At 32.2% G+C, this 14,155-nt stretch overlaps 1 protein-coding gene across 1 annotated transcript; it reads right to left on the bottom strand.

The window, feature by feature from the left end:
• Positions 1–2,441: 2,441 nt before the first annotated feature.
• On the bottom strand, positions 2,442–13,450 carry LOC105649139 (uricase / urate oxidase / nodulin 35). The gene is made up of 8 exons (XM_012235698.4): positions 13,161–13,450; positions 11,783–11,875; positions 7,085–7,160; positions 5,421–5,530; positions 5,144–5,235; positions 4,830–5,003; positions 4,608–4,698; positions 2,442–2,869 (listed from the first exon to the last, which is right to left on the bottom strand). Exons 1-8 carry the CDS (start codon positions 13,365–13,367, stop codon positions 2,786–2,788), a joined length of 927 nt encoding a protein of 308 aa, XP_012091088.1. The 5' UTR covers positions 13,368–13,450; the 3' UTR covers positions 2,442–2,785.
• Positions 13,451–14,155: the final 705 nt, after the last annotated feature.

The raw sequence follows: 14,155 nt of genomic DNA, 5'->3' as shown, positions 1-14,155 counted from the left end.
CATTGAAGCACGCCCGTGCCAAATAGCACACCCAGGCTGTGCTTGTCCCTGCCTCTCATTAAGTTAGTTAGCTTATTTTGAGTTTTTTGCTTTGTTAATGGGTTGGGCCTCCAATATTTCGGCCCCCCTTGATTAATTAGCCTTATTTTGTTTAGATTTAGTCAATCTTTAGTAGATTTGGATTAGATATCCAAATCCTTAAGTTGTTATGATTTTATTAGTCTTATCCTTAGTTGGTTTAGATTTGCTAAATCCTACTCCTTAGCTAACTCTAAATCCTTTAAGGATCTGGACCTCTTAGATTAGTATAAATAACTTGTTATTTTGTAATTATTCAACAATTATTAAATCAATTAAAGAGAGATTTTCTTCTTCCATTGCCTTTGGCGTGTCCATGTTTTTAAAGGGTGTGAGATTGCATTCTTCTAATTGCATCAAGAATCAAGGTAAACTTATCAATTCTTTGTGGCGTTTATTTTATTTTTTTACTCTATTATTGTTGTTCTTGCTTCTTTAAGCTTTGGGTGCCATAGAGGGGGGGTTTAGTTTGATCTTGGATCTCTTCCAAAACTTGTCATAGAGTTTATGGAATATATTTCCATAGGGTTCCGCGTCAGCCGGTTAGGCCCGTGGAAACGGGTTGTGACAATAAAACTACTCCATACATTAAGGTAATCATTAAAATAAGAAATTAAATATTTTTTTATTTTACAGTTTGGGTTTTATGTATTTTAATTTAATTTTAATTTAAATTAATTATATTAAAATAAAACATTAAGTTTTTTATTTTTTATTTATTGTAAATGATTGTTTATTATTATTATAAATGATTGGGTTATTTGTATTTTATTAATTTAATGCATTATCTTGATGGGATGTAATTAATAGATATTATCATGATAAAAACATTATCTAAAAATATAAAGCAACTTATTTTCTTAGAATTGTTATCATTACACCTTATCTTCTTACAATCGTGCTAAATAATTATTGTCCTCCTCATACTTGGCAATTTTAGAGGGTTACACTTGACTTCCATATAATGCAAACTACTATGCCTATATATATATATATATATATATATATATATATTTTAAAGAAAGTTAAAGTGTTTCTTGAGAGTGAACAATTTAAAATTTAAAAAAAAAAAGTGCATTACTACACCATTTAAAAAAGAAAATTAAATAGAAACAAGAATGAAACTACACAAATAACCAAATCAAACGTTAAAAACATTAATACACTAATAAAATGTTGAAATGTTTTTGTAACTTCACAAATTTGAAGCCATTGATACACGAAAACATTTGTCATTAAACTTTATCATTTTCTAAAAACTAATAATTAATAATAATTACGTAAAGTCATTAATACATTAAATAACTAAATCACACCAAACCAAAAACATTAATTCAAAATAAATCCAAACCAAAACAGTACATTAAATAATCAAATCAAATCAAAAACACTAACTCAAAATAAATCCAAACTAAACCAATACATTAATTCATTGAATAATCAAATCAAATTAAACTAGAAACACTAATTCTAAATAAATTTAAATCGAATCAAACCAAATAAATACAATAATGCATTAAATAATCAAATCAAACCATGTCAAATGAACGTCTAATTAGAAGAATATGTTACATGTTAAATTAAAATGCCAAGTGGATATACCACGTGTCAATTTCTAAGGAAAAAACGCTTACTATATATATATATATATATTGATTTGGCATTATGTAAAGAGTTCTATAACGAGGTCTAATTAATTGCTTTATTGTAATAATTAAGGAATTTGGAAAATTTTATGAAAATTAAGAGGATAGAATATATTTTGAAAGAATGGTTTATAACTCTTTTCTCCTCTCTCATTCCTTGCATGTTTTATTTAATATTTTGTTTTATGATCGATAATGATTACCCTATTTTACAAAAAGTATTAAGATCATTTTAGCATCTCAATTTAAGCCTAATACCAATATTATGTTGTGAGCAATTGACCAAGCAACGAAAGTCAGTTTATAACCAGACAATCCGAATGCCTATCACCTTTTTGAAATCATACCTACCTTACTTGGTCATTTCCATCATTTCAAATGACATCCATTTAAGATTTTTTTTTTTTTTTTAAAAAGACGGCGACTCAAACAAAAAACCTCTTACCAAAATGAAAATCTTTTTCTTAAAACCTCATTTTCAAAACAAGTGCCTTTCTGAAGATGAAACAGATTTAAATAAATAAAAAAACTAATTTTATAATTAAAATAAATCTAAATCGGTTCCCCTGCTCAAAAGAACCATTTTCACTCGTCTCTTGGACGTCTTCTTCACCTAAAGGCAAGCACCTAGGGAAGCTCTTTGTACCCCAGGGAAAGAATTTTTTTTTTTTTTTTTAAAAAGAATATTTTCCTTATTACCTTTCTTGTCTTCGAATATAAGAAAACAAGATTCTCTCCAACAGTTCATTATACTTTCTTCTATTCTTCCTCCGACCTGGAGAGAACATTTTGAGAGGAAAATAAACGCTTCCTCTTCCCAAATAAGAAAACAAACTTCCCTCTGTTTTTCCTTCATCCCATATTTTACCTCCATCCGAGCATTGTCTGAAAGGAAACTTCTTGAGGACAAAGTACCAAAGTTCATATCCAGATCAATAAATTGTCACAATTTTAGCAAAGGTGGTACAGTCTGATTATTTTTAAAAGAAAGCTGGAAGGTAAATTGATTGAATGTGGCAGGAGCAAGGTGGCATCTATCCATTTGCCATGTGCAATAGCTTCTACATCTTTGACCAGAAGCGGCTCAAAGTAGCTTCTATTGATCCATGAGGTTCATCTGTTGGTAAATATACATCATCATTGAACTGCAAAATTGATCAGTCAACATCACTAGTTAGCCAAATTTTTCAGATTTAAAAATTTACACATAAAACCAACATAATATCGACAAAGATAAACTCAAAGGGAATTTTACTTGGCCCTCCAAAAATTACACTAAAGCATAAAAAAAAAAAAAAAAATGTTTTCACCTCTTTTGCATTTTAATTTGACCAACAGTAGCACAAAATGTGCATTGACCACTTCTAACTTTCAGAACCACAGAGATTTAGCCACAAGAAGCTTTGCTTCATTAATTTTCATCATCCCTTCCTCAGATTCACTCTCATATTCATTCAGAACCAAATAGAGAGAAAATAGACCTCTTCTCTCCTTAAGGTTATGATAAGCAAACAGATTCATCTTTTTTTTTTTCTCTCTTTTGTGGGCCGGAAGCAAAATTCTCAATATACATTCATATCAAAAGCCTAAGGGTCTGTTCGGCAATACTAACTGTTGTAATAGCTATTAGCTGTTGTAGTAGCTTTTAACGGTTAGATATTAATTGATTGCTGTTTTATATATTAGTTCAAAGCAAAAGTGTTTGGTAAAAATAAATATTTGATTAGCTGTTAAAATTAAAATGAAAAAAAAAAACATTAGAATGTTGACCTAAAATTTTAAATTATGGCCATAGAACTTAAATGGACTAATTAATAAAAAATAAGTGGATATATATATATATATATATATATATATATATATATATATATATATATATATATAACAAGTGTTCTGTTTCTTTTCTAAATTATTATCATTTTTTTTTTGTTTCTTATTTCAATTTTTTCTATAACAAAATATTATTTCTTATAAAATTAAAATGAAAAGAGGAGAAAAAAAATTTCTCTCTAATTTTGACAAAAGACATAAAATAATTAAATGATTAAAATGACATATATTTCTTTGAGATATGAGGAAGAAATATTAAATAAATAACAGGAGTGTTATAGCAAGTAGAATTGTAAGCATTAAAAATAGGAAAAAAAAACAAATGGATAAGAGGGTTAAAAAACAAAATTTCAACGCTAAACGTTAAACGCTCCCTAACCTCTAACAGCTCTTACAAATATTAAGTTACAATATTGAGTTACCGAACGATCTAATTGATAGATATAGTGTTTTGACTCCAGTCAAAACACTAAAGCTCCCTGAAATGTTGCTGCCGAACAGGCTCTAAGTCAACATCTTCCGATTTTCTCAATAGGTGTATTTTATGCAGGAAGAATCTTATGTTATAATGTGAATAAGAAACTTGAAAAGTACACAAAACTAATGTTATGGAGGATCTTTTGGAAGAATCCCAGAAGGCTCTTAAGAGGAGCCAAGTGAATAGTAGAAGGGAAATGAGATACCCAGTAGACAACCAAAAATTGCAACAGAAATAATTTTGGGATGACACTACTGAAACTGGTTCCAAATTCTAACTGCATCAAGTATTTGATCTTCTCTCCCACTTCTCTTCAAGAATACAAAATGAAAGCAAATTCAATGGCAATTTGTTCCTTGTGATCCATTTGAACAAAATTATGTAATTTGGATCTCTTACATGACCATCTCTCTCCCAACAACAAACAAAAGCACATGTACAGAAGAGAAATAAACAAAAAGATCGAGACAGAAAGGACAGAGAAAATTTTGATATGTGTATCCACATGTATGATTGGCTTCAATTACTTACAATATCCTAAGACTAATTTTTGGCAGGCATAAGTAGAGTCATACCTTCACAATAGTATCATTTTTGTTTGATATGTTAACAGGTAAGAAGTGGATATTTGGCATTTTAAGTTCGACTGATGAAATTTCAGGAAACCTGCAGATATTTAGTTAAAAAAAAAAAAAAAAAAAAGAAAAGAAAAAGTAATTATCTGAAAAGATCGCCACGTGAAAAATCAACTCATGTTAGCTAGTGAGAAAATGTGTATTTATTAAGAAGCAAGATACCTGTTAAGCACTGCCTTCGCAATATGAAAGAGTGTGCTCTGAACAGATGCACTGTATACTCCCTCCTTAGGATGACCAAAGAAAGTGCTGGTCAAAACTTTCTTGACATCCAGGTATTTCTCTGCAAAGTAAAGTGGATTCTGAGGAACACTAGAGACAGATTTATAAGAGTACCTGCATCCACATTGTTCCCGAAATATGGTTTAAAAACATTTCACTGCCAATAAATTTCAACCAACAAAGCAAAATGGTGTGCTAAAAATTTCATTGCATTAACTTGCATCCTTGAAGTTTTCTCTTGTTGAAATTTGTACCTCCATGATGCAGTGACTTCTGTTGCTAACATCCTCTCTCGTGTTTCAGGGAGAACTGTATATTTATCCCTAATAAACCCTTCAAACCCTGACTGTAGAAAGTACAAATTTTAGGAATTGAAGAGTCAGCATATAAATCAGATAGCTAACATGAAAACATCTTAAGGGGAAAAATAATGATTGATTGATTGACATCTGATAAAACATTTCCATATTTGTTCGGGTTTCAATAACATGAAAGCCAGTATATAAAATCCAACAAGAAAGATAAAATTACCTTGGTTGTCTTCAGCACGGACAGTCCTTTAATACCAGAAGTCAGCTGTAAAGATCCAGACTTCTCAACTATTACCTCTGTTGTATGCTTCTCAGATCCAAGTTTAAAACCTTCAACAGTAGAGGTATAAAAACATGAAAATAATTTTAAGCAATTGAAACTGAACTGAAGGAATCATACACGTAGACATGTAAAAATTTATATGAACATAAACATGAATCCTGATAAATAAAAACAATTTTCAAATAGGGAAAAAGTTTTTGAATAGGAGGTGATTATAAAAGGATTTTGTGCTATTACAAATTGAAAGGGTACTAGTAAACTAGGTAAGAGGTTAGAACCGTAAAACAAAAATGGATTAATGTGGCTTACTTGGGCTTGGGCAACCAATGTGAAAAGGTTAATCCTAACCAATCAGTTAGCTAGCTTTCGACCCTTATAAGCCTTTTATAGATTTATTATTTGTTCAGTATGAGATTCTACACATTCCCCCTCAATTGCAACCAGGACTAGACATTCGGTTGATACTTGAAACTTGAAATCTTCTGCCTAAATTGAACTGGGTGCCCTTGAATTTGAATAGGCCTCGCTGGGACTGGGACATCCAAACGAGAATCCAAATTGAAACGTAGTGACAACACCAGTGAATTGAAAATTAACTGAACCATGCTCTAATACCATATCACAAATTGAAAAAATAAAGGTAAATTGGATAAGAGGTTAGAATCCATGAAACAACAAGCAGATTAATGTGCGCTTAAGTGGATTTGAACCAACGGATGCTAAAAGGTTAATGCTAACCAATTAGCTAGTTAGATTTCTACAATTATAAGCCCTTTATGGATTTGTTATTTGTTCAAATTGGGATTCTTAACATGAAGATCATTAAAGAAAGGTAAAGACAAATTGGGATTCTTATCATGCATAATTATCTTATGCTAGAAACTATTCAGTGAGAGGCCTATTAAGTGATGAGTTCAGTTTGGAACATCAGGTGACTATTGTCCATGTGATACGGTCAAAAGTTATGCTCATTTGGCTAATGTCCCAAAGGATGAAGCACACTAATATAAAATTCCATTTTCTCACCACAAGTTGCAAATTGTTGAGAGAGATTAGTATGCAATTAGGGGCTTAAGGAGGAAGTCTATAAAAACTTACCATAATGAAGTACTTTAGGAGACTTAACTCAAGGTGATGATTCGTCAAAAGCTGCTACATGAATCATCAGATGAACTTTAAAGCAGCAGAACATGTGGAGTATTTTACATGACTGGAAGTGCAGAGCAACATAGGCCAACTGATTGTCTGTACTTTTGGGAAGCCCCATTGAAAAATTTTTAGTCCTACATATACAAACATGGACATACATTTCCAAGAGCTGTTCCCTCATGCATCCTGTCTATGTTTGCATATACTTAGGTGTAAAGGTTGTAAAATTATCCTATTTGACTTGTGCTATACGTAGCCGTGATGCTGCTTCATAGGCCACAAGTTAAATGATATAAATCTACCTCACTTTTCTCTCTTGAATTTTTATTTTTCTTGTGTTTTATGTCTAAAGTAACTTCATTATTCTAATGTTTTTAATGGCAGATCCATTGATATCATATGCATTAAGAATTCAACAATTATTCTTCGATTTATAATTTTTGATTACTTACCATGCGTATGCAATTGTCCATCTATGCTTACACGTTCCCAAGGCTTCTCTACTATCTTTATGATGGCAGTAGTTACCTACAAAATATTTTAAAGGAATAGGGTAAGGACAAAATTAACAAAAAAATGTGTCTGATGGTATAAGAATATGATAGAGGGTATCAGAAGAAATAAACCCAAAGCTCCAAAATTACAAAAATAGGGGGTTTTAAAGCGAATCAGTCAACTCTTTTTAACTTCAGCTTAATTCATAAAGAAAATTTTTAAAGCTCAATCATAATTGAGATGCAAGTTCTCATGTTTTAGAATCAAGTTTGAGTAGGTTCCATTCAAGGACCTTAATTAACTGGGCTTACTTTTAATCCTCACCTTTTTCTAGTCAGAGGGTCCTAAAGTTCAACATACAGATAGTTTTTTAAGTTAGCAGAGCAGGCCTCGCATGGCTGAACCAGAACCCAAGCATGTATAAATAACACAAGAATAAAACCGAACTGTACTGATCCAATTCAAGTAATATTTTGTTTGGTTCGATTTTATTAGGTTTTTATTTTAAAACATTAGATTACTCTGATATTATGAAAATTCAAACCGGACCCTCACCTCATAAGTGTTGTTAATTGTCCTCTTATTTCTCTAGTACAATTTTGTATCTCTAAGGTAGATTTGGTGTGATTCCATTGTTGGAAGAATCAAAGAGATTGGTTGTACTTTTGAGTTAACGATTAGGTGTAAGTTACTGCTACCTCGGGATCTATCGGGTTTCGTGCTGGTTGGGTTTTGAGGTAGGATTTGGCGCTTATTATCTTGAAGCACTGAACAGATCAATTACATTCTCACATTACAGGTTTATGGACATTAGTACCCCAAAATTGAGGCTTTATGTTACCATATATATATTAGCCTCATTTCTAATCCGACAAATCCTGCTCATCACATCTCAACTTGGCATGCTACACATATTGCATTTGTGAACTTTTTTTTGAAAGTTTGAAATCTTCAGTGAGAAGTGCAAGCATTTGTATAAACTTGCAGGCAAGGTGAGACACTGTGAAAGTTTATCCTATGTAAAATAACTTGCAAACCACTTCAATGCCTTGATCCTCATCTTTATCAGAAGTTCCATGCTTTTAACTCAAAGGAATGCAATTTTCCCAAGTCAGAGGAAAATGATAGAGCACAATGGCAACATGCTTACAATAGGCATGCCAAAATGGGTTCTAATTGCCCCACTCTTATTTGGAACAATTGAGATGATGGGAAGGTTGATTGGAAACTTAATTAGAACTATTTTCTGTCAATTGTGTAGAGAAAATTGCAGGGATTCACTCTTTTTTGTAAGTAGGGGTATTTTGGTAATTTTCGAAATTGCTGAAAATATTTCCTAAATCTTTTAGGAGTCTTTATACTTATTTCAAGTCTTATTTGAGTCCTGCTAGGGTTGGGATAATATATTATTCCTTTAATTCTTGTTAGGAATCCAAATCTCTAGCTTTTAAATCCTTTACAGGTTTAGGATTACTTTAAGTCTGTAAATATCTATGTTTGCGACACTTAGATTCATTTTTTCAATTAATAGAAAAATTCCTACCATTAATTACTTTTAAGCGTGTGATGCAATTCATCCTAGTGTGATACCAAGAACAATTAGGTGTGAAGCCTAACTTTTTACTATTCACGAGCACAGTTCACAGTGCCTTAAACAGTCCATAACTCCTTGTTTAGCTTGATTATTTTACCTTCAATTCTCTATCATACTAACCTTTATATACTTACCCATTCTAAACCTTTAATAAACCCAAAGATTAACAAAAATAACCTGTTCTAACCAGCCCCCGCAACCTGTCCTACATCAAATTGTAAAATGTTTGAATCAACCTAAGTTACACACCTGATTTTTGTATGATGAACCAAATACATTTACATCAGAAATCAACTTGTCCATTTGTTCCAAAGCATTTTTGAGTTGAATTCAAAATAAAGGCAAACTGCGCCATCTTAAAAAATGATATGGATCCATTGGTGCTTCCTAGTGGGCTTGGATGTGTTCTTATCCCTTGTTGCTTGTTTTGGTCTAATTAATATGTAAGGGATATGGGCTCATAGTGTTTATTTAAGTTGTTTTGGGTTGGTTTTATGATGCATGCAATCTGCCCAATATCAAGTTGTTTGTTTTGGGCTGGAAATGACTTTATTTTGTGTTTTAGAGTTAAGCCCATGTGTTTTGGCCCTAGGGCAGCCTAGTTAGATGCTCTTCTTTAGGGTTATATTTGTTTAAGGCATATAAATAGCCTCCTTAAGATGTAAAACGAGATTTTTGGCATAATTTGAATCAAAGGCAGAATTGTTCATGCTCTTGCATGTTCTTCTTAATTAGAGTGATTGTGAGAATTCGCTATCCTCTAATTGCATCAAGAATTAAGGTAAACTTATCAACTCGTTGTGGCGTTTATCTTGTTCTTTGCTCGATTATTGGTGTTACCGTTTCATTATAAACGTGGGGTGCCATAGAGCATTTTAATCTCGATTATTGGTGTTTCCGTTTCCTTATAAACGTGGGGTGCCATAGAGGCGAACTTATATCTAATCTGGACATTGCAGCCTTAGATCTTACTAATTAGATCATAAAAAAAAAAAAAAAAAGTCATTGTTAAAGAGAGAGAAGTCAAATTGTTGTTAAGGTCATTACCTACCTAAGTTGAATTGGGAGACAAAAGTCATTGTTGGACAACCTAAATAATAAGTCATTACCTACCTAAATTGAAATTGAGAGACACAAATCATCCACTTATACCTTGTTAAGGCCTTACCCTACCTAAATTGGATCACATTTGTGGCTTAAGTGAGGATACAAGTCAAGTACGCTGTGCTACAGTAACTTGCTACAGGAACTCAGAAGCATTCGTGCTACAGTACCTTTAAAAAAAAAAAATTTTTTTTTTGGGTTTTCTTTGTTTGCTTGCATTGTTTGGGTAGAAGTAAATTAGGTCCATATTTGGTTTGCTTGTAGTGAACTAAATTCATACATTATATCCAGAATTTGTCTTTTAAATTCTAGTTTGTTTATTCTTGTTTTGAGCTTTCTTTTGCCTCTATTACATTATTAGGGTGTATTTGTTTGTTCACTACACTCTAAATTAATATAATCAAGTAGTACATCATCTTGTCCTTGTACTACCATCCATTATCGTTTTGAGTCTTCTTTCTAGAGTTTGTGCTTACTTTTATTGTTAAGATTTATTTCCTTGATTCTAAAACATGCTTTCGAATTGGTTGGTTAATCTACGATTCCGAAGTACAATTGGAGGAATTGCAAGGAGTGATTGAGGAGTGTAAACATGTGAGGGAGTGCTTTGTCACTAATTCAAATGTTTTTGTGATTTCTATTTTGAACACTAACCATGAGTGCAGGCACATTTGGAGATAATAGTGGGGAGGGAAGTCAAATGGAGGATCCCCAGTTGAAACTTGTAATGGAGTCAATCCTAGGACAGTTTAGAACTTTCAACAATTCTATCCAAGATATGAGAAAGGAGTTGCAGGAGTTTAAAGCTGCCCAACGCTCTAATACAACAAGAGTTCGACCTAATACTACAACAACTAGATTTCAAACTCATGAAGAGAAGAAGGTCGATCATCCTGATCATTACTTTAGGGATTTGAACAATAAGTTAGGAAGGGTGCAAGAAAGGAAAAATGTGGATTATCTCAATAGATATTCATCCACAAAGGAAGAGCGGAAGACCATTCTAACACCAGTTTGGTCAAAGGAGGTATATGTAGATCAATGTAAAAATGAAAGTATGAGACTTCATGTTGAAAATAAAGAAAAAAATGTGAGTTTGATAGCTAGAGCAAGTATAGGCTGATTGTGGTACAAAGCATGTGTATCCTTACTTGCCCTCCTTCTAGCGCCAAATGATATGGATCCATTGGTGCTTCCTAGTGGGCTTGGATGTGTTCTTATCCCTTGTTGCTTGTTTTGGTCTAATTAATATGTAAGGGATATGGGCTCATAGTGTTTATTTAAGTTGTTTTGGGTTGGTTTTATGATGCATGCAATCTGCCCAATATCAAGTTGTTTGTTTTGGGCTGGAAATGACTTTATTTTGTGTTTTAGAGTTAAGCCCATGTGTTTTGGGTGTTTATTTAAGTTGTTTTGGGTTGGTTTTATGATGCATGCAATCTGCCCAATATCAAGTTGTTTGTTTTGGGCTGGAAATGACTTTATTTTGTGTTTTAGAGTTAAGCCCATGTGTTTTGGCCCTAGGGCAGCCTAGTTAGATGCTCTTCTTTAGGGTTATGTTTGTTTAAGGCATATAAATAGCCTCCTTAAGATGTAAAACGAGATTTTTGGCATAATTTGAATCAAAGGCAGAATTGTTCATGCTCTTGCATGTTCTTCTTAATTAGAGTGATTGTGAGAATTTGCTATCCTCTAATTGCATCAAGAATTAAGGTAAACTTATCAACTCGTTGTGGCGTTTATCTTGTTCTTTGCTCGATTATTAGTGTTACCGTTTCATTATAAACGTGGGGTGCCATAGAGCATTTTAATCTCGATTATTGGTGTTTCCGTTTCCTTATAAACGTGGGGTGCCATAGAGGCGAACTTATATCTCATTCCTTTGATTTCCGATCCCGGTTCCGTGTCAAAAAATCCCAAAAATATATTAAACAATTTAAATTTCTGCACTGTTTACCTGCTTGTAAAATGAAGTGAAGTGCTTAGCCAGCAAAATTGCAAAATTCTCTGCTGAGTGCGGTTCTGAACATTCTTTTGCTTTGACATATACCTGAATTGCAATTAAATTTCAAAAGTGTCATAAACAGATGTACAAGCATTCAAAAAGGAGAAGAACCAAATTATAGAACAATGAGAATTTTGATGGTGCACTTTACCTCTAGAAGCAAAGATTTGCCTCAATCTCTCAAAAAAAGAAATAAACAATGACTTCAAGTACATTTTTCTCTGTCAATCTTCATAATATTTCATGCCTATCCATGCTTGTTGAGCAAAGTAAAGAGGTATTGACATCCCCATCTTCACATTTATTTATTTATTTATTTATTTTATCTGGCTGGAGTAATTACAGAAAAAAAAAAAAAAAAAAAAAAAAAAAAAAACAAGCCTTCAACTTTAACATTTATTTATTTTCCATCACAAACTTCTAATTTTGTAAATTTTATATAAGCACCATTGAAGTTCTTGGAATTGCACAACAGATGCAAATTCGCGCAAAATTAGACCTGAATTGACTGGCGTTGCAATCCTAAATTTATTTTTTTTTTTTTTAACTTATGTTATTAAGACTGAATTTTACACTGCTGACACGAAAATTTTATTATATTACTTTTTCACATTGTGTATAACAAAAGAAACAAATACAGACCTGCCATGAGTCAACCCAGGCTTAATTTCGACTGAAATTAGATTAAATTTAAGACTTGTATGAAAATGTCAAAAAATTAAAAGTTAGTTACAAAAGAGATAAATTTGAAGCATTTATTAGTAATTAGGCCTTTTTGGGACACAAATTACGCTTGATAAGCTTAATACTACACAGAAATCGTGCATTCAACTCTCACATCCTAATATCCTGCGTTACAACCTCATTAAACTAGTCACTAGTGGCTAACTAAGCCCGCCTACTGAGTTATGAACTTAATATCAATGGATCGAGTTTGGTTCTGGTTTTCATCATGAGAATACATCAAATAATACAAGCATGTTATGCATGATTTAAGCATAAAAGAAAAATTTCCACCCAATTCGCATCATAAATCGTGTCAAATGAAATTAGAGACAGATGCTAAAGATGTCATTTAGACTGTTAAGAAAGAGCATAAGATTTGGTCGAGGGAAGATAGATTAACTCCAAAAACATTATCAGTACAGGTAAGGCTCATAACCAAATATTTGCTAAAAGAACTAAGTCTCTGAAACAGCAAAAATGAATGGAAAAGCCAAAACAAATTAGAGAAATTATTCCAACAATAATCAACTAGGGATCCTAAAACAAAACCAGAGATATTAATTTAAAAAATTGAAATTGACAAAAACCGTAATCTGAAACCTACAGTGTTCTTCATGGTATCGGTGGCAACAATATCGGAGTTGTCGTCGCGGTCATAGGCGTTGAGGCAATCGGATAGGAGGCTAATGGAAACGTTCCACTCAACCATGTAGTGATTGCCATCAGCGTAGCTTCTCCAAACTCTGGTCACTCTCACTCTATCCTTGCCGTGTCTCTGCTCAAACTTAAATCCATCCAATTGATTGGCCATGGCGTTCGTTCACCTCTAACCCCAAACTGATATTTGCTGTTTTTACGAAGACGAAGAAGAAGAGAACAAAAGTACCCACCGCTGTTTTATTATAATGAATAAGTTGTCGGCCACCCACTTCTCATTTCGCATCGCCTCCGGTTCAGTTTGAACCGAAATCGAATCCTACTCTATACGAATCGAAATCAAATTGAAATTGTGGATTCAAAATTTTGAATCGAAATCGGTGATTTAAGAGCCAATTAAAGTTTATATGAATGTTAAACTTTGAACTTGAACTGACCTTGAATCAACAATTAATCGGCGATTTGATCCCCTTTTGAACCAAAAATTTCAATTTTATTACTTTTAAAATTATAATTACTTAGCATATTTTATAAAATTTAGTATATAATTATATTATTTAATATAAATGAGAGTTTAATTATTTTTTTTCCTTTTAAATATTTTACTTAGTTCAAAATTACATTGTTTCAAGTATTTTTAAAAACTTTCTAATAATTTATTTAATTAATAATATTTATACAAAATAAAATGATAATTTATTTAATTAATAAACCGTGATCGTAACCCCATCTTCCGAACGGAACCAAAATCGGACCAGAACCGATGGTTTAAACGGTTCAAATTTAATATTTTAAAAATCCTAAACCAACGGTCCCATGAACCGGAATCGACAGTTCAATGAATTGGCCATGCCTACTTCTCAACACGCTTAAATTGTTTGCATTTTATTATTGAATTATATTGCTATTTTGAGAAATTTTTATTTGTAATTTCATATTGAA

The sequence above is a fragment of the Jatropha curcas genome, chromosome 6 (genome assembly GCF_041381405.1).
Source record: "Jatropha curcas cultivar XTBG-Jc1 chromosome 6, XTBG_Jcur_1.0, whole genome shotgun sequence".
NCBI classification, from domain to species: Eukaryota; Viridiplantae; Streptophyta; class Magnoliopsida; order Malpighiales; family Euphorbiaceae; genus Jatropha; species Jatropha curcas.
This window is presented reverse-complemented; position numbering and strand designations above follow the sequence as displayed.